Source organism: Seriola dumerili, unplaced genomic scaffold (assembly GCF_002260705.1).
Source record: "Seriola dumerili isolate Sdu_G_001 unplaced genomic scaffold, Sdu_1.0 BDQW01000686.1, whole genome shotgun sequence".
NCBI lineage: Eukaryota > Metazoa > Chordata > Actinopteri > Carangiformes > Carangidae > Seriola > Seriola dumerili.
In genome coordinates this window covers 679308-697824 of record NW_019174941.1, presented here as the reverse complement: position 1 = coordinate 697824, position 18517 = coordinate 679308, and the positions used below count along the sequence as shown (strand labels likewise).

The following is an 18517-nucleotide window of genomic DNA, read 5'->3' as shown; positions in this document are numbered from 1 at the left end:
TTTGTGCAACCGTTAAATATGTCCGGAATCTACGCGTGCGGAACCCTTTTAATCTTTGTATTCAAGAGTCTTGCATAAATTCCTGCATTCAAAATGCACGCATATCTGTATTTATATTGTGCAATTAATACAGCGTTCTAATGTACGCATTATATCCATTAGCATTGATTCGTACGTTTTGATAGCAGACGGCTGATGGCGCTGTGGAGCCATCTTAGCTTTGGCACAGGGAAAGAAGAAGCCGCACTGCCCGAGAAAGCGTGTACCATAACAACGTGGTTTTATTGAAATTGCCAGTAGTTTTTATGCGCGTTTCTAAAGCTGCAGTGAGTATCTATTAATGTCATTTTAAGCGTCGGATCCAAAATGGTATTATAGCTTACACATACTAGCTGCCATCCTTTAAAGGACACTCGGTCACATACCCAAAGCTAGTTGTTTGTTAACCTAGCTCTGTTTTTACTCCACGGTAGCAACATTTTTACAATGAAGCACACGGACGATAAGCAGCAGCATCCCTCCCTCTATTTAGGAGTTTGTTGCCAGAGTGAGGAACCTCGTCTTCCGCTGCACACCTCCATAGCCCTGTTTCTTCTGTCGTACTGCGAGTGCAAGTCTTTCAAAGTTTTTCTGGTCTTCAGCAAACCTACCAGTTTCCAGACACTGAAGAGTCAGCTGCCGGAGTCTGTGGATGTGTCTGACACTCAGCTGGAGGATCTGCCCCAGTTGGTGAAAGGTTGCCGTCTCCCAGCTGTTTTGGATGAGACGGGGCGGCTCTGCAGAGCTGGACTGGCAGTGGTCCTGAGACATATCATCAACAAGACCTTAGAGGCCGACCCTTCTAGAAATGATGTGCTGGCACTGCTGGGCTTTAAGAAGACCTGTCTGAAGGCCTGTGCAGAGGTCAGTGGAAAGCAGGAAAACCAATGCGCTCAATATAGATAGAAAGTGCCTGAATGGTGTTTAGCATCAGCCACAGAGTGGTTTATTGTTAAAATGTACACTTTTTGACTTTTATTAAAGTCACAGGTGATGCAGAGAGTTTTGACTTAGCCTCTCAATGTGAACAGTTTAACCAACTATAATGAACTTACTATTCAAAGAAACATGTTTCTCTGCTATGTAACTCCTTTCATAGAAACACGGTGCCTGGCTTGTGGCAGTAGACTATTCAAACCGATTTAGTGTGCATGGTGGAATAAAACTATTATGTTAGTGTCAGTCAGTCAAAATTTCAGTAAGACTTAATTTTAAGGTTACCATTATCTGATATGCAACAGAAGGCCTTAATTCAGAAGGTTCAGAAGGTTATTGATTATTTAGTTTTAATCATAGGGAAAATTGAGGATGTCCAAGTTACATACGTTACAAGAATTTCCCCTAGGGGATAAATAAAGTATCTATCTATCTATCTATCTATCTATCTATCTATCTATAATTATTTCAGATTAATTACCATTATAACTTAGCCTTTTATTCCAATTTATTGTTGGAGAATAAACAATAATCAATGACATGAATTTATTCATATTTAGTTTGGTTACAGTGGAGTAGTTCTTCTGGAAATCTACAACTGCTTATAAACTCAGTACATCTAACATAACTCAAATGATTGCCTCGCAACTTTGTCTCGATTTTTCCTCAAATTTGATAATTTGATGCTTATTGTTTAAGTCGTCAGTGGTTCTCTACTCTGTACTTTTTCCTTGGCTGGTGAAATTTGAAGCCCTCAGTGGTTAAACTGCATCTCCCTCACAGTCTAACAAGGTTTTACCCGAGAGTTACTTTAACTTTACTCTAATGACCACACAACATGACCAGAGTTGATGTTAATTAAGCTTCGATCACAGTATCAGCAGACATCAGTAAAACACTTGAGACAATAAACAGTTAATCATTCCTTCAGTTGAAAGACAGTGCTGTATTTGACCTGAAAAATCTCCTTAAATCTTTTTCTAATCTCTTTCCGTCGCTCTCAGGTGAGCAAGTGGACCAGACTGTGTGAAATTGGCATCCCCTCTGCCGTAGAAGAACACCTCCAAAATCCCACAAATCAATATCAGCAGCTGCCTCTCTCCATCCTCACCTTAGAGCAAAGGCTAGCGGAGCCTGTCAAAGTCCACAATGATGACAAAATACGAAGGCAGAAACTCCAAGAGCAGAGGCAGAATGAAAAGAATGAGTCCCCTAGAGGCCAAGGAGATGTTGACAATGAGTCCAAACCTGGACAGTCGGCTCAGGTCTGTGATACACTTGAGCTCAGGGCTGCTTTGGCCAAGCTGTCTGTGGATTCAGTTCCAGCTTTGACCACTAGAGAGAACTCCGAGATCAGGAAAGTGAAGACCACAGATCTCCCTCCGCTGGAGCGCGTGTTTGCTGAAGGACTGTACTTCACTCTGACTGATGTGGTGCTGCTGCCATGCATCTATCAGTACCTGGTAAGGGCCTTGGAGTTTATGATCTATATTTGAGAGTGTCGTCAGTAATGAACCCTTGTGGCTAAAGACTCTGCGCTTATTACTGCCTTAAATTATAGCATCATTTGGATCCATGAATACACATCAAATGCTAATTTAATTTCAGCAAGTTTCCTGTATAAGTCTTATGTTTTCATGGTTTTGACCCAATATGATCTTTACAACATTTACTACGAGCAAAATTCCCATTACTGTGCCATGAGCAATCAAGTGTAGCCATGCAAAGCTTTGTCTCTCAGCATAAACAATAGCACACATAACTGAGGTCTGATGTCACTATATAGATGGTGCCATTCAGGCTACAAGACCCCCATTACATGTATATACGGCGTTTTTAAATGCCTTTATTATGATGACTTGTCAAATTATGCATGACTTTTGGTTTTGACACTCTGGTCTGGGTGAGCAGACAGTACATCCAGCTTTATTCAGATCCATCCAGGCAGAAACTTGAGTTAAGAAGACTCACTGCGTAAGACTTGGCACAGGTTTTGCTCTCAAAGGTGGTCCAGAGCCACCTGGCAAAGGGTGATAACAGTATATGGGAGAGCCTCTATTCAAATGCAGCAGATTGAAATGCATTTCAATGACCTTACTTTGGGAACATGTTTCTCTCTGCAACCGATCAAGAACTGGTGGGTTGTTATGTTGTCCATATAACTCTGAACTTCAAAAATTTCTGCAGACTGCCAGACTTTCTACATATTCATGACACATAATGATTGCATATATTACAAGCAAAGTTAGTTAGAGCAATTAAAGTAACTGCAGCGGAGACCAGAGAGTAGTACCGCTGTTTAGTTCAATGGTATATTGTTATTGATCAGGATGCTGCACTGTCAGGCAGTTGAAGTGGATCTCAACCTCCATTTCACCCTTCAGCCGTCTCCGAGCTTTTCCTCAACTGTGGGAATGAACTGAAGTTCCCACAATGAGGCTTTTAGTAGTCAGCTGTGCTCCAGTGGTTTCCAGTTTCACACTCAGCCTAGCGTGTCTCCTCTTAACGGCCATTACTGTCCACGACACATGCAGCCACGACGGATCCTTCCCACTCCACCCACTTCCCGTACTTCAGAGTTGCCCCGTCCTCCCTCTCTGTCCATGTCCCTCTCCCTTTCTTCTGTCGTCCACACACAGTCACACACAGTGACACTGCTTTTCTGATCACGTCTCTGTTTGTGTCCTTAACCCTTAACCCACCTGCCATCGCTGTTTTGTATGTTTTTCCTGCCTGGCCCTCGAGTGTGTCTGTCCACCAGTGTGATGAGTGAATTCCGGTTGAGCCTAATATCTCGCTCTGCTGGACAATGACATGTTAGATGAGTCATTTAATCAGTATCTGCTTGTTTTCTTTCTTCTCTCTTTCATTCCTCTCATTGTCTTTGATAGTGTTCCCTCCAGGCCCACGCTGCAGACACTCTTCATCGGCTCCCCCACCTGCTGCATTGGTACAGCCGTGTTCAGGATGTACCAGGGGTCCTCCGGGCAGCCAAAGCTTGTGGCATGGCTCTTTCAATCCCCCATGTTCCCACATCCGGACTCCCAGAGCCGTCAGCAGAGGACAACCCAACTAGCCCCCCGGAGCAAGAAGAAAACCAGGAGATGACCACAGACCAGCCTTTTGTCGGTGGCCCCAGACCCACAATGACTAAACTTAAAGTAAATTTCCTCACTTATTTCTCATCATACTTTACCTCTCTGTGCTCTCCAAACATATTTGCTTTAACACACACACATTTACAGACTGTAAATTGAAGAAGCTGTCTCCCATTGCCCCTTCACAGCACAGATAGACAGTGTGGAGGCTCCAACTGGTTGTTAACCATTATCCCTATAATTTCATGCCTCCATTTTCTGCTGATTGTGCCTTCAGGAGTGCAGCTCTAAGTTAATGTTATGGCTTCTGGCAGACTTTCTTAATTGCTGAAATGTTCGTTTTTCTGCCAGTGCCTAAATGCTAAGTGCTTTCAGTCACAGGATTAACATTTTAAGTGGGCTGTTTGAAGGTTTTAGGATGCTTATCTGTACACATGATTTTCTTCTCACAGAGGTTGTTTGTATGACATAATCAGTCAAGACAAACTAACAAAAAAGTGACCTTTCTTACAACAAAACAATGTGTTTATAACAACAGTATTTTACTGCCCCTCAGTACACTTTTGAAATGCTCACTTCAGTATTCTCAGTGGATCCTGTTGCCACTTGCAGTACTGCAGACGGCGCACATTCAGCTTATCCTCATTTCAGGTGCAATAAAAACAATGAATCCAGTCCAAAACAAAACAATGTTTTATAGCCAGACTAAGTAGTTTCTTGTAATGGCTGAAAATCTTAGTGTAAAGAGACAAGACAATGCACAATACTAGCATAATGCATCCACACTCTTAAAATATAGTTCCCTCAGGGAGCATTGGTATGACACACATACGCACTCACACACATACAGTCACACACATTTACAGACATTTACACATTTACACACATTTACAGCTTACTTTGCTCCATAGCACTCCAAACATTGTCCCTGCAACATTTTTTGAACTAGTTTTTCAGCAGGATATAAACAAGCCCAGCTGTTTAAAAGGAGTTTTTCTCATCAGCCCCAACTAACCTCTCACTACTGAGCCCTTCAGACTCTTCTCCTGGCCTTGTTGCACTGCTCTCTCAGCAAAGATCTTCCTGTGATTTTAACAATGTGATATTAAGTGATGGGAAGAGAGCAGTAAAAGAGGGTTTGGAGAGTTGAAATGAGGCTGAGTGAGCTGGGTGGTCAGGATGGGATGTGCCTTAAACGTGCAATGTTGCCGGATGAAATTTAGTTAAGGCACAGATGTGCTCAAATGACAGTTTGCATGGCTGGTTGAAATCAGACATTAAAACTGAGAGCAATGCACACACACACACACACACACACACACATACAATGGCCACTATTCTTTTTTTTTCTGCCTGGAGGGATTACAAGGATGGCTGCGTGTCGCCACCATCATGTCTGCAGTGCAGCTGTTGTGATGTCTTGGCCAAGGTGCCTGTGTGTGTGTGTGTGTGTGTGTGTTCATATGTTCTCATATATGACTGTGTGTCTGCCAAGGCAAGTGCATAGAGACAGAGAGGGCTGTCGTCTGACTTGGTGACACGTGATCCTTCACTGCTGCTAACCAGACGCACCAGGCTCATGTCGCTGCACCGTCCACAGTATAAATGGCTCATAAACTCTGCCTCTTTCCCACTTCACTTAACACACAGTGATGCATGCCAGTCAAAGTGCCTGTGCAATGAGGTGTAGACACACAACCTGCCCACTAAATGTAAACAAAAGGGTAGCCCCAACACCACAATGTGAGATTCAAACTGCTACTGCTGCTACTCCCTACTTGATTGACAGGGCTCTTACTCTTCCAGTTGCTAACATTAGCACAGCTTAATCTCTGATAGCAGTAAAAATAGTTCCCGGTTGGAACAACAGGACAGTTTGTCTTCCAGAGACTGGGATTACTGAATGTCTGTGTCTTTTCCTGTGGAAACTGGTGCTCTGAAACTAACCTTCTGTTGTTTATGACAGGATATATACTTCAAATTTAGAAAATTAGTGGATTCACTCGAGCGTTGTTTACAGCGATGCCAGTGGAAGCTTGAGTTGATGAATACTGCGTTTTTACTCAGGTGGGATTGCCAATTGTACCCTTTTCCATTGCTGATGTTAGCGAGTCTTAGCGGGATTTTTGACCAGTGGGAAAGGGGCTATATAGTCGCTCTTGGTCCAGTTGAAGGTTTTGGCCATTGTTCGCCATTAAACCAGCTCAGTTGTTATTGTCTTCTGTCAAGACAATAATGTCCACCTTAATGCAGCTTTAGATTATGACTGATGCATCTTGTAAATGTGACCTAACCAACACAGACGCGATGCTGATCTTTTGAACCACACTGTTGCTGCTCCTTGTTTAACATTTCTGTTGTGGCAGATTCACTTGATCTTAACCTCTGCTCCCAAGCTTGTTTTCAGGCTCTAACACTCGACCATGGGGCTCAACTGATGTTACCATACCAGTCAGACTGACACATGTTACTTTCTCCAAAATCATGCCCTGGCATTCCCTATATCATTTTGCTATGATCATAAATCAAAGTATATTGATGATTTTGATCAGTTTCATTTAATTTGGTGATTAGGACTACTCACTTTGTGCTGTATATGAAGATTAGGTGTATATACATGTAAAGCATTTGCACAGTCAAGTAATTTGCTTTTAAATGTACTAATACATTTTACTGGCTCACCCACATTGAGTATTGCAGTGGTATTAGACTTTTAGTTAAATCAGTAACGTCGTGGTGGACCACAGCTGGTGGAACATCTTAAAACCGAATCACTTCTTTAGATTAAATTAATTCTGGCTTTTATTGAAGCCAAACATTAATTAGTCGACTTAGTTGATATACCTCACGTGCCTTCATCCAGTGATCAAAAAAATTAAAGCCCCTCCAACTCCATTGCAATACATTGCAATTGCAATTCTCTAAAATATGCTACTGTGGGAAACTTAGTGTTTTTGAAACTGTGTCAAAAAATGTGTTGACTTAACTCTGAGGTCATTTTGAGGCTGTAGTTTGTGTTGCTCTAGTGTTGGATTGCCTTGTGTCACAAGATGTTTCCAATACTTCTGCCCCTCCATTAATGTAAAAAAAGTAGAGAAAATATTAGAACAGAATATTTTTGAAATCCTGTAATGTTTTAACACAACACCACACAGTACAGTCCCAGTATGTCATAGCGAGTGAATTAGTACTGCTGACAACTAAATATTTATAATAAATTGTGTTTATTGCAGGGCTTTTTGTATTGCATTCCATTACATCATATGAAGTGTTTATATTTTCCTGGTCTCTCTGTGGATATCTTTTAATGTATGTTAGGCAATATGCTTTGATATGAAGTATACCCACAATAATTTTACACTACCACTGCACCTATAACACTATGCTCACTGGTGTAGATGGTTGTGTTTTTTAAGTTCAGTAATCATGAAATACAGGGTTGAACAGGGTAACCCTGATAACTAAACAGGAATACACTTAAATAAGATATCACATTAGTATATTAGTTCAGTTTTTGAGTTTTGAGTTATTGTCAGATACCTCTTTATGTTGGAAATAAGAAAAAAAAATGAGGAAGATATTTTCCCTGCTCCGCACACCCATTCATGTTTATTAGTGGTTACGTAGCACCTGCTATCAGTATTAATTAAGAAGGCCATTCATCTGAAGGCAAGCGTGTGGCAGTCATAAAAGATTCTTCCAAAAGAGATGCGTGTTAAAATGAATTTATTTCTAACAGTAATGACTCAACATCGTTTCCCTGCCTTTATAGACTGTCTCTAAGTACCTTTTTATTGTTCCGACCCTCTTATCATTAAAGAGAGACACAAAAAAAAATACCTTACCTTTTCTGCCTCAATTTTCTGTGTTTCTCCAGTAGTTCTCTAAAGTGGGTTGGATGTGCAGGAGCATGTATTGTGCTGGTGAAACATTTGTTCTCTCTTGAGAGAGTAATAAGTGCACTAGCAGTGGTTTTTCCTCAGGTATAGCTTCAGATCAGCGTGAGTAAGGTAACAAAGGCCTTGTTCAAGAGCAGCTCTCTTTGATTTGCTTCATTATAACCATTTGGGCCACAGAACCTTAAGGCTGTAGAAGGGTTTCTATGGTAACCTGTGTATTTGTGTGTGCTTGTGTGTTCCTCCCTTAGGAAAATGGTATCGAGGCAGTCTTCGCTCCTCATCCTTGCCCTGCCTGGACCCTCCCGTGGGACAGCTTACCAGGAGCTATCAACCCCACTGAAGGTAGAGTCAATCTGCCTGGTGGCTCCCCCTTTTGCTTCCTCCATTTTTCATTGCCGCTCTGCCCTTGAAATCTTTTCTGTGCTGTACTTTTTTTTCTTTTACATTTTCTTTTGTTTTCTTTCTCTTTACTTTGTCCAAATACACCTCTTTCTATCTGCATCAGAACGTACTTCTCTCATCATTTTTACCTCCTCCATCTCTTTATCTGTATGCTTCTACATCACTCCCTGCTCCTTCTTTCTTTCACCTTATTACTTGGCCAAAGTCAAAACAAATACTGTATACGGAGCTAGAGTGAGGAATGTGCATAAATATTTGCATAAAACCTTCCCGTGCTGCCGTGGCCTGGTGATTATAGTGCACTTCTGGCCCCCCCCCCCCCCCCCCCGAAAAGAAGATATTAGCCGCTGACACATGGCGAAGATTCCTATTCAGCCTCAGCTGGATGAGTTTCCCCATGAGCCCCCCCTAATGAATTTTAAAGTGCTTATCTCGATGTGTTATCCTCCTTATGTTGCGGGGGTGAGGTCTGTGACAGAAACAGACTCAGCACAACAGAAACACACAAACCCCCTGCACACACAGGAGACACAAACAACTAATGTGCAATGTCGAACTTGTGCATATGCCTTAGTGGATACTGATTGTAGTGGGAGCAGTATCTAATAGGCAGTGGAAGGGTTGTTGATTGCTGCCCCAGGTGGCACTGGTGAAGCAGAAAGAAATATCTGTTTCTTTTTCTCCCTTTGTCTTGCCTGCATTGTTTTTCTTCTTTAGTGAGGTGTCTGTGTCGCTAGTGATGCTAAATGGTGTGTATGCAACTGCTGGGGCAGCTGCAGTCTATCAGTGTTATCATTATTATTATTCTTATAAAAAAAAAAAATGGAGGAGGTTGATAAAGACACATATGTGTATATGCATGAATATTTAGACATTTCCTTTGCTCTTCATTGTTTTGTGATGCATCCTTTTCTTGCGACCTTTCATTGTCACTTATGTGGAAAATTGTGACAAGCAGAAGCTCGTTCTCATCGCTTATTTCCTCCACTTATCAGAGAAAATGAAACCAGAAAGAAATTTCATCACTGAGATATATGTGGAGCCATTAGTTGGCTTCTTCCCTCTTTTGGCTCCTATGGTTGTGCAGGCCTAGCGTTCAATTCATTACAGCATTATCATGTCAGTGTGTGTCATTGAAGTATAATATTGACTCTAGAGAAGAGCACAAAACCACAGTTCCTACACATGTACCAATAAGGCACCATACAATACAACAAAACTATTACAGAGAATGGTCTGGCCAGTCCATCTCTATGTTGCTTGGGGACTTTGTCATGTAAAATGTTGCTGATTAGTTTTTCAGACTTAATATCACAATGCAATGATTTCTATTTTCAGTAATTCAACAAACAACATTCACAAAAAGTTATTTTTTGTATGACTGAGTGGAATTTTCTCATAGTGTGAGTTTTCCACATCAATCCAGCATGACCCGAATTTAAACTGTTGCTTTATTTGGTTAATTGTTTATATTAGGGCCACATATACATACGTAGTTCCCCCAATTTATGGGGACCAGAAGTAATTAGACAAGTTAACACGATCTTAAGTGAAGTCATCATATTTAATATTTATTGCAAATCCAATGAAGTCAATACAGTGAAGATCCATCCATCCTCACTTTTTGCTTTTTTGGTGCACTTTCATCAGTTGGGTTGAGGGGGGGGCTGATCAGTTGTCTGCACATTTGATCATTCTCCTGCTGCTTTGTCTGAAAATTGAGTGACCTTGTATAAAAAGGGCTGCGAGTATTTGCCCAATATGGATGTGAACACCCTCAAACACAAAAATAGTGGCAGTGGTAGTGTATGTATAATTGAAAGGTGGCACTTTAACCTGATAGTCACTGTTTCATTTCAAGGACACAGTGCTGGATTAAAGCTAAAACAGTGAAAAACATGTCACTATCCTGCTACTCTCTTACTGCATGGTACTAGTTGTAATTTTGACAGGCATTTGTGGCCTTTTTAATGTCCTCTCAGTACAACTTAATCATCCGTTTCTATCCCAAAATCCCCCACTGACTTCTAAACAGAAGTACTCTTGATGATGTGGGCAATGTGTCTATTCTTAGCGTGAGGATCGAGGAGAGAGACTACATTTTAGCTGTACCACTTTGGTCGGCACTCTGCATGATAAACGGCGCTGTTGATATCTCCTTCTGCAGTATTTGGTTGGTAGGTAGGTAGCCCCTGCGCTTCAGTACTGTGTAATTAAAGAGGAGCAGAGACGAAAGGCAGCCAATTTGTCCAGAAATCCAGCGCGTGGGCTTTCCCATCTATCTGCCCCTGCAGTATACACCAATGGCTACACACACGCCTACACGTACAGTACTACAGGGAAAATTGCAGCATTTTCCCCTTTCGTATGCAGAAATATTTCCATACCTGCAAAACTCATATAACAAACGTCTTTGAAAGAGGTTTTATTTTTATGTATTGGCTTATCTTTTTCATGTAAGTGCATAAACAGTTCAGTCTGCAAATATTTGGATAGTTTTGGTTCTGTACTCCAGAGCATCAGATTTAAAATGAAACAGCGACCAGGAGAGTAAAGTGCTGATGTTCCGCTTTAATATGAGTCTTTACATCAGCTTTCAATATACAGATTTTAGCTCTTTTTACCCATATACCCCCTTGATTGGTAAGAAAGGTTACAATTTTCACATCCATCCTCCAATCTCTTTTAAAGCTGAAAGTCAGTACTTTAATCTTGTAGTTGTTTTCATTTGAAATGCATTATTATGATGTAGAGCCAAAACAATAAAGAACATATAACTGCCTTAATACTACCTGGCTTTACTATTTCTTTCAGACTTATAGTATGTGCTCCTCCCTTGTTTTATATACTGCTCCAGTCTGTTCACCCAACTCATTTGCATTCAATGGCAACATATCCTACATGCAGATGCTCAGGTGTGCATAATGTACAGAGGAACAAAGGGACCACTGTGAATGTGAGTTTTTTTTTTGTCCCTGCAGTGTAGATGGCTGCTTCGCCAAATGTGCTGAGGGCTGTCTGCAGACAGGTAAACAGCTATGTGAATACAGGGGCCATTGTATAAAGCAGCCAGTGTCTTGTCTCCATTGCTTCACTTAATGGAGGCAGGAGGGTAGGCAGCGAATAAAGCAGGCTAGAATGATGGAGTGTGTGACAGTGGGAGATTGAGATAGGGGTGAGGCCGCATGAAGAGAGACCAGGGTTATCAGGAGAAAACAAGGCAGGGGAAGAGGGGTGAACGAGACAATGAGGCATAAAAAAAAAAAATGGGGAGGGCTGGGGAGGAAACCGCATAGTTGTCATGCTTGAGACATGCTGCTATTAGGTCCTCCAGGCTTGTTTTGGTACAAGGAGATGAGATGAGTTTCTGTGTCTTTTTCTTTTTCTCTACAAGAGTATGACAGAAGTTGAACTGCTGGAGTGAAAACTGGCTCCATTTGTCTCTGTCTCCCAGCTTTGACTGCAGCAGAGATGTGATTGAGATTTCACAAACTCCACACTTGTCTGGTCTGATGTCTTTTTCTCTGTGGTTTTATAGAAACTTTGAAGCCAAGACAAAATCTGAACAACGTACATCACCTTGTGGTTATTTGGAGAAATCTTATCACAATTGTCACCCCAGTTATAATTTATTATCCCAACATGAAATCCACATGCATACATCGCGTGTTAGTGGGAACTTGCTATAGGGGCAAAATAAAACTTCAGTAGCTCTATGAAAGCCTGTCAAGTAGAATATTTTGGCTTTGTTCTAATATTAATTATTTGTCTTGTTTCTACCGTAAATAACACAAAATTTCAAAGATAGACAGAGTTCCAGTCATGTGGCTTTGATGGTTTATTAACACTGTATCATATATTCTGCATATCCAGTCAAGGTTTCTATTTCCATCCAAACAGTAAATCCGTCTGAGCATCTCTCAAAAAGCAAAAGTGGAGCTCTCCAATATGTTGTCTGCTCTCGTATGCTTTACATTGTATGTTATACAGTCAAAAACAATTTTCACTACACTTTTAACTGAGCTAGGTTTCTACAGGTATACAACCCTGAAATAACTGATTTTTTTTTTGCCATTTGTGTGACACTGAACAAGCTGGAAACACAACATCGACATATTATCACCTTTTAAGAAATTGTTAACAATAGTTGCCGAGTAAATGGTAAATGGACTGCACTTATAGAGCGCACTTATTTTCTAGTCTTATTGACCACTCAAAGTGCTTTACAAGACTTGCTACGGTCACCCATTCACTCACACATTCATACATCACACCCATACACCGATGGAACAGCCATGAAGGGCAATGTGGGGGTTCAGTATCTAGTCCAAGGACACTTTGACACACAAAGAGAGGAGCCAGGGATCGAACCACCGACCTTCTGATTAGTGAACGGCCTGCTACCACATCCAGCAGATACAAAACGACAATAATATTAATTTAGAGTTGTTTTTAAAAATCCAATATTCACTCTCCCTTTAGATCTGTTTTGGTCTCCACTAACTCCTGAATGAAATATGTGGCTCTGTAGCTGCTAAATGCTTCACTATGTTCACCTGCTAGTAGCTAACTTTGTCTGTTGTGCTGCTACTGCAGTCTAAGAAGTTAGTCCACAGTGGGTCTTCAAAGCGTTTGTCTCTGAAAACAGCTGCCATGAGAGTGGTGTAAATACACCTGATTATCTTACTGTATCTCGTTATATTGCTCAGCCTGTAGCATGGCAGCTGATGGTAGCTTTTATAGGATTGATCCTTGCAGTAAAGTCTATTCAGCAATATGATGGCCATGCAGTGTGTGTGTGCAGTGCAAAGTGGTTTCACAGCATCCTGAGGCAGCATTAAACGCAGTTGCAGTACAATGTTTGCAGCAGAGCAGGAACTTCCTACTCCTTCACAGACATCCTCGTGCATCATCGTCTTCTTTGTAATTGAAATCCCAATAGAAATGTTAGGCTCACCAGAAGTCATGGCCCACGCTTTTCAGTGCTTTCCTTGTTTTTTTTTTTCTCCTACACTGAGCATTGGTCCTAATGAGTAGTTAAACATCTGTCATGCTTAGTTTCCAGATACCCCTTAGACCATATTAGTCTGGGAATAGGAGGAGCGGTCTGTAAGATGCATGAAAGATGGAATATCAATCCAGTAACAACTAACAGATATTTTATTATGTAGATTGATATGTACTTTTTTTCTCCTATGTTTATATAAAGCTTCTCTCTGACTTGGACTTAAAGATGTTAAATGTGTTCTGGGACAGCGCTGTTGTGTCTATTTCATCCACTGTTAAATCAGTTTGGGCTGTCTGTAATGAGCATGATTTCCCCTCAGGCATATCATCTCACTGTTATTAAACTTAGATGAAGATAATTAGCTGGAATTGATTCAAGTCCAGATTTATGAATTTCCCATTACGTTTTCTTAATTTCCTCAGAGTTGATATTAGAGCAGAGCAGATATATTGACTAGGCACCCTAAGGACACAATGCAATTTCTTTCAGTTGCACTTTACGCCAGTGCATTAATGTTAACTTTAAATAAAGGAATACAGTGGTAATTTCATTTTCCCACTTATTGAGAATTGTTTCCCCCACAGTTGATTTCTGTGTCATATAACAGTTCACATAGAGTTTTATCCATTTGTAATCTGTGTAAAGCACTTGTAGAAATAATACCCTCTGCAAATTACATTCATAGTAGTTCTAGGCTGTTTCAACCAGAGATCAGATTGCACAGAGTGGATGTTGGGATTATGAGGATACTGATGAATTCCACTCAATAAACTTCACATCATATGACAGTCTAGTCAGATTTAAATCTGCTCTAAACAGTATTTTTATATTAAGAATGGATCAAGTGGTAATGTGATCTGCAGTTCCTCTGTATAGTGTGTTAGCTGATGATCATAGTGGAGCATTTAGCAACTTAAGAGCCAGATATTTCTCTAAGGAGTTGGTGGAGACCAAATTCAGGCTAAAAGGAGAGTGGATATTGGACAAAATGTGATTTAAAGGATATGTAAATAGGCATCTCTTTTCCAACACATTCATCTTAACAACTTTATCAGGCGACAATATGTCAGCATTGTGTTTTACAGCTTATTGTGGTGCTCTCAAGTGGAACATCCAGTTTCATTTGATTGAAATATTTTGGTTTGGGTTCAACTGAGCACAATTACATATTCCCTTTCATACCCGTGGAGCTTGTGCACCACACTTCAGTCATTCACCTGAATTGGAGCCTGTGTACAGGGTTGTTTTTTTCCTGTCCAGCTGTCAGGCTGAATGGAGCACTGCTGAGAGACGCACAGCAGGCTTAGTCACAGATCTGTTTAACCGCTGGCCTGCACATTACCACATCAGCTTAGTTAGAGATAATGTTGACTGTTTCTTTCTCCCTTTCTTTGAAATGCATTAGTGTTTTTTTTTTGTTGTTTTTTTGGGGGGGCGCGGCGAGGGAGAGCAGTCGGTGGGGGTTTACTGTGAGTTAAAAAGTGACAAGGGCAAAGTCGAAGCGTAGGGCAAGAAGATTCTTCAGAAAAGTCTGTCTGCCCGTCAGATGCTGGTCAAAAGGTGCTTGCCATCCTATGGCTTCTGCCAGACAAATGTCGAGGGAAATCTGGATGGAAGACCAGCGAGTTGACTTTCGCCTCAGTCGATGAAGGTGGCGCTCGATGAATAGTCATTGGATTACAGTTTATCTTGACGGGGGTGGGGTGGGGTGTGTGTGAATGTCTATAGCAACTTTCATGGCAATCTATCCCATAGTTGTTGAGACTCAAAACAACAAATGCCACGGTGGTGCTAAAGGAAAAGTCACCAAAGTCGTTATATTCTATCATCTGGGAACCATGACTGTTTGTATAAAATGTTGTGGAAATTCATCCAGTAGATGTTGCGATAAGTATTGCACAGGATAAGTGAAAACTTTGGCCTGCTGATGGTGCTAAGTGAAAAGTCACGGGGACACCAAGATCATAGGCTTCGTCATCTGGAGACACTGAATGGTTTTACCCAATTTCATGGCAATTCATACAATAGTTACTGAGATATTTCAGTCTGGACCAAAGTGATGGACCAACTGACAGACTGACATTGCCATCTTTACAGCCACACTTCAAGCACGGCTAAAAGTCGCATGTGTAAAAGCATGTTCAGATTTTCTGTTTGCCTTCAAGGAAAGGTGTGTGAATATGAGTCTTGTACTTATTGCTGTCAGTGCATGTGCAATTTAAGGAAAATTGCCTGTTATTAAAACTAGGGATCAAAGAGTTTCGGAGAGCATATGTTAATCTGAAAACAACATAGGTGTGATTTTGAAATGTTGTCAATGAGTGTTGGTGAGGATACGTGTTTGTACTATGCGCTAGTATTACGTTAACACCTCATTCCCTCGGGCTTACAGCTGCAAACAGCAGGCTGTGACTCTCAAATCACTCCTCTCATTCTCAATTAATTGAACTCATTAGAGCCTTTAAATTGGAGATTTAAAGATACGCAGTAAACATGGGACCAAGCACAACAGGCAACCAGCTTTGTTACTCCCAATTAGAGGGATAATTGGCACTTTATTTCTACAATTCAAGTTCAAACACATCTAGACTCCCTGGAGGGTTACCACAGAGTTTCATTATTTGCAGTGATGTTTGAGTTGTGCCCATTTAAATGCAGAGCCACTGGCTGCCTCCATGATGAGCTCCTTGCAAATGTCATATCATGAATATTCATTTGTCTCCTTAGTTTTGTTTTGTTCAATAATCTCTGGTGAGGCACTGCCGTGTGAAGCGAGGACACAATTTGCCTAACCCTCAGCCAGCTTATAGTGGGTTTTGGATTACATAGTGTTTCTTACGCCGTTTCACTAGACTCATAATTAATTACTTATTAGTGTTTCCAGCCCTGAGTGGAATGTAAAACCAAATCTGTTCTCTGTAGACCTTTCCTTTGGAGCACAGTTTAACATACTTTATCCACTAAAATCTTGTAAATTTGGAGTTCAGAGATGACATGTGAAGGCTACAACTGATTAAAAGTAAAAACTTTCTTGGTACTTAGTCGTTTACACTTTTTGCTATCACTGAGATATGGCAAAAATCAATAGTACATTTTTTGTTCCTTCAGGATAAGGAACAATACATAGCACCGCTGATTAGAGATGAGTGAAAAAAAAAAAAAAAGATAAAATTATCAAGGCTGGTAAGCTAACATAGCCACAGCCTTAAAGTTAAAACAGATAACTGTCTGTAAATACAGCATAAAGTATATAGTGTATATAATATTGTACATTTATGTTAAAGTGATTGATAGTTTGGGTTTTTTGATGTGGGGTTGTGTGAGGTACTTATCTATAGTCAGTGTATTCCTACGCACAAGCACGCGTACACTGAGCTCTGTCTGACTCAAACAGCTGATCTGTAGAGTCATACAGTCTGTGCCGTAGTTGCGCTTGTGCGTAGGAATACGGTAGTTCAACGGCTGAAAAAAATGTAGTTCCAAAGGAAAGGGTTGTTTTACGGCAAGATGAAGTGGTGAAAATATTCAAAACAGAGCTTACACTTCAACTGATATTGTTTTTTTTATTTTTGGTGGGCATTTTTCAAAGTGGCTAAAACACATTTTTGCAGATGGCCATGTCACATACATTCAGTATAATGCACTGAGTTTAGATAAGTGCGTCACACAACCCCACGCCAAATATCCCAAACTATCACTTTAAAACCAGTTACCAGTTTTGACTTGGTTGTGACTGATTGGTGTAAATCTGCAACAACACTTTATTATCTCAATCAAAGGTGTTCTGCAATGTTCAAAAGTAACGTGTATTTGTAACTATCACAGAAAAGAAAGTAAATGTTTTAACAGTCATAGTGTTGAGCAAGTTTATTGTTATTTCACTATTTGTATTTTTAGTAGAATGAGAACAAGCAATTACATAACAATCATCTTTTTTTAAATGCATTTTCATTCTGTGACTAGTGATGTGTGGTTTTTTTTTTTAACTAATGCATCTAACCCCTTTTTTTGTTTTTACCATCATTACTTATAAATGTTTGGGCAAAATAAAATGTGTTGTTTTACCATCAGACCCTTTTAATCAGACATAATGCTGAACTGAAAGAATAAAACTAAAATTTTGATGTTCTCATTAATAAAAGTAACATGTGTGAACTCGGACGGATATCTTAGTCGGCCGCCAACTTAATATTTTCATATTTTTCCTCCACTGATGGTGAGTTGCATTATACCGTGTGAAGTGATGTTAAGAGGCAGCATTAATTCAAAGAAAGTCAGTGGAAAGATGCAAATGGGGGTGAACAGATGCAGAGGCAGAAAATAAATGAAAGCTACATCCTGACTTGATGAATAATATGTTCCACAGTGTCTTGAACCAATTCACTAACCCAAATTAGCAACTCCAAGTTGAAAACAGCAACATGATACTTCATTTGGAAAGATGCTCAGTACATCTGTCAGTTTCATTTGCACAATTTATGGCTTGGCATGGTACGTAATACCAGTTCATAGACTCTTGTTAATTACAGGAGATGGATACTTCACAGGACAGGTCTGAGTAAAATGCAGTCGTGTGTGTTTTACTTTTGTTCTTATATTTTTCCATTCTGTTTTCTTTGTGTCTCCCTTTCTGTCTGGTTTTCTGTTGTTCTCTCTTCCTGGCTTTTTTGTTCTCCTCTTTCTTTTCCTACCTGCCTTGCATCGTCATTACATCTCTTCACTTTCCTCCACAACCTCGGGCCATAAGCATTGCTTTTACGTGAAGGAGATATATTCAAATCTATTTTCACACTCCCCTGACAACACATGTAAAGTATTCTGCCATTGTGAAAAAGTAAGTGCATCACTTTTGTATTTGTTCTTCCCGTCCCTGAACAAAGTGATCTCGCTGGAGTCTCTCATTTTGTTGGCGGAGGCTCAAAGGAAGGCTCAAAGCTTATTATTATGTTCTGTATCTGGTGACCACTGTAATAGATGATGTGTCATATTTGGTTTCAGTGTGGTACTTTTAGATGTGCTCCTATTGTGTGAGAGACCTCCCCCAGTGCCCACATCTAATTTGGCTCAAAAGAAGGTTGTGTATGGACTTTGGCATGTGTCTCTGTTCCTGTCTGTCTGTGTTCTACGACTTGTTG

The 18517-nt window shown here is 40.5% G+C and overlaps 1 protein-coding gene across 2 annotated transcripts in view; it reads left to right on the top strand.

The window, feature by feature from the left end:
- Nucleotides 1-265: 265 nt before the first annotated feature.
- Nucleotides 266-18517, top strand: part of gstcd (glutathione S-transferase C-terminal domain containing) — a 52065-nt gene continuing 33813 nt past the window's right edge. Inside the window, exons 1-4 of one of the 2 annotated variants that reach the window (XM_022765425.1) lie at nucleotides 266-903; nucleotides 1980-2438; nucleotides 3879-4136; nucleotides 8221-8314. In XM_022765425.1, coding sequence (XP_022621146.1) covers nucleotides 487-903; nucleotides 1980-2438; nucleotides 3879-4136; nucleotides 8221-8314 — 1228 coding nt within the window. In that variant the 5' untranslated portion in view covers nucleotides 266-486. Of the gene's footprint in view, nucleotides 904-1979; nucleotides 2439-3866; nucleotides 4137-8220; nucleotides 8315-18517 lie in introns of both variants that reach the window. The other variant, XM_022765424.1, reaches the window with a different exon arrangement.